Raw genomic sequence first — 2,656 nt, 5'->3', positions numbered from 1 at the left:
GTTTAAAGTTAACTAGACAAACCAAATCAGTAACAACATTACACAGTTTTTTTTTTCTTTTTTTAATTGTAATAAGACAATAATTGTCACTATCAAGTTCCATCTTAATGGGACATGAAAACGAAGGTAGCAAATAAAGATATTGTCCACTTGCACAAGTTGACATATGAAAAAACTCAATGTCCAACCAAAAAAGTCTTATTCCTCTGTATCTAAACAGTAAGAAGAACAAAACGAGAGAACTCTGAAAATTTATCTTATGAATTTAAATTCCGGTTGCGATCATATTTATTACGATTATGATAATAGTAGATGTTATTAAAATGTAAGTGTTACAATCGTACAATAATAATTTTGGATAATTATAGAACGGCCGTTATTTCAATAACGGAATACCATTTGTATCCATGTTCCCGATATCTATAACTTAAAAAAATGTTAATTAGTGGAAGTAATTTACCAGAGAGTAGAACTCTCGGAAATGCTAAGAAGTTCCTCCAAGTAATCAATACCCAAATCCTCAAACACCACCACATTTTCCATCTTCATAATCTCCTTCTCTTTCTTCACCTTCTTCATCGTCATCGTCATCTCTTTTCTGGTCTTCAATGAGTGTCTTTTCTTCATCGTTAAAACAGGCGAACACCCTTGTTCGAATCTATAGTTCATTTCTTGAAGCGATTCGTAGACTTTGTCAATCGGGAAATTGAGTATAGCCATGGAACCTCGCATTGCCAATGCAGCTTGATCATACGCTAAAGCAGCAGCCTCGGCTGTATCAAAGGTTCCAAGCCAAACCCTAACACCATTCCTCGTCGAATCCCTTATTTCAGCTGCGTATTTCCCCCATGGCCTCCTCCTCACGCCTCTGTAAGAAACCTCCCTGGTCGACTCCTCTTCCTTCGCTTTCGAGCTCACTTCGTGATCGTCTCTCGAACTCGCCGTGGCTTCGTTTAGGAGTCCGAAGAGAAGCATCTCCTGTGAGTCGTTTTCATTGAAGGGAAGAGCTTGGTTATTAGGGTAATTGAATGAGTTTTCTTGAGAAACACAGGAAGAAGATGAAGAATCCATATTTATTTCGCTTTGAATGTGGTTGGTTATGTGATGGTCATAGGAGAAACATTTCAAAGCATGGGGATTATATATAGGGGGAAAAGATAACAAGTAATGACAAGGTCACAGATGAAAAACTGGTAACATACATGAATATTATTACAAAAGGGTTTTCAAACAAGCATTATTTGGTCGTTAATTGGACCCTCCAATGAGGTAGTTACACGTAAGTCAAAGGAACAAAGGGCCACGGCGGCCAGGTCAAACTAATTTTTTGGGTAAACTACACTATTAAAACCCAACTGTAACCCCTAAACCAACCTATTCGTTATGATTAAAACTAACGGATTATATTAAAATTTTCAAAACATTTTCGACAATTTAAAATAGTATTATAAACAATATCTAACAAAAACACATAGTTAATATTGATAAAATTCCAACGAGTGAATATAAAACCATCAGTGATTAAGTAAAATAAAATAGATCATAATTCAAATCGCAGTAAATTATAAAAGCAAGTATTTCAAAATAAGACACATGTCACTATAAATGAAAGCAGTTCGGAAGATAGAAACATTACAACAAAATGTTATTTAAAAAATGTGTCGATTTTCCAAGTGCCTGGTTCGGGGTGGCTATCCAAAAGTATATGAAAGGGAAAAACAGTTTTAAAATGGTGAGCTAGGTGGCTCAGTGTGTTCCTTATGTGTTATATACATGTTTTATCTGTTTTGAAATGTGTTTTATGAAATTACTGATTTATCAAACTTTTAAACAATTATGATATGATCTACAGGTTTCTGATTTTCTAGAAGATTGTATATAAACTATGATTGTTCGATATATGTTATATCGTTACCTATTTCAATAGAGGATATGAATATGTCGATTTACAGATTGTTGATCTCATTGTTTATTATGTGAACTGCTTTATTGAGAATCTATATTAGGTAGGATATTGGAGTATGGATGTTCATCACTGATCAAGCTGGTAATACCTTACGGACCCTTGGGTAGGCTCCGAGGCCCCGAAAACTTTCTTGAGTAGGTTCTCAGGCCCCAAGGTACTCCCTTAGGATGGCTCATATACCCAATGGGTGTAAGGTAGCCCTTATGGATGCAGTTTTGGGGGAACTGCATTTTGGTGTAAGGGAGGAGGGTAATTACGATTTTTAAATTCAACTTATCGATGACCTTTATGAAACCCTAGTGAAACATTTATTGATTGTTTTATCTATTATGTTATACTTACACCATTAGAACACGTTGAGCCACATTACTCACCATTTTAAAATTGTTTCCCATTTTTAGATACTTTTGGATAGACACCTTAAACCAGACACTTGGAGGATCGACACATTTTTACAGAGCATTTTGTTGTAATATTTTTATCTTCCAAACTGCTTTCATTTATGGTGACATGTCTTTATTTTGAAATACTTGCTTTTATGATTTTTACTACGATATGAATTATGATGTATTTTATTTTACTTAATCAATGATGGTTTTATATTCACTCGTTGGACTTTTATCAATATTAACTATGTGTTTTTGTTAGATATTGTTTATAATACGGTTTTAAATTGTATAAAATATTTTG

At 34.1% G+C, this 2,656-nt stretch overlaps 1 protein-coding gene across 1 annotated transcript; it reads right to left on the bottom strand.

Moving 5' to 3' along the window:
* Positions 1-430: 430 nt before the first annotated feature.
* Positions 431-1,140, bottom strand: LOC120208862 (ethylene-response factor C3-like; the record flags this gene model as incomplete). Its single annotated transcript, XM_039208003.1, has 1 exon — positions 431-1,140. A coding segment is annotated over one exon (684 nt), but the record flags the coding sequence as incomplete, so codon positions are not given.
* Between the last annotated feature and the right edge of the window lie 1,516 nt (positions 1,141-2,656).

The sequence above is a fragment of the Hibiscus syriacus genome, unplaced genomic scaffold (genome assembly GCF_006381635.1).
Source record: "Hibiscus syriacus cultivar Baekdansim isolate YM2019G1 unplaced genomic scaffold, ASM638163v2 tig00017792_pilon, whole genome shotgun sequence".
Lineage (NCBI taxonomy): Eukaryota > Viridiplantae > Streptophyta > Magnoliopsida > Malvales > Malvaceae > Hibiscus > Hibiscus syriacus.
Note: the sequence above shows the minus strand (reverse complement) of the source record. Positions and strands in the feature narration are given on the sequence as shown.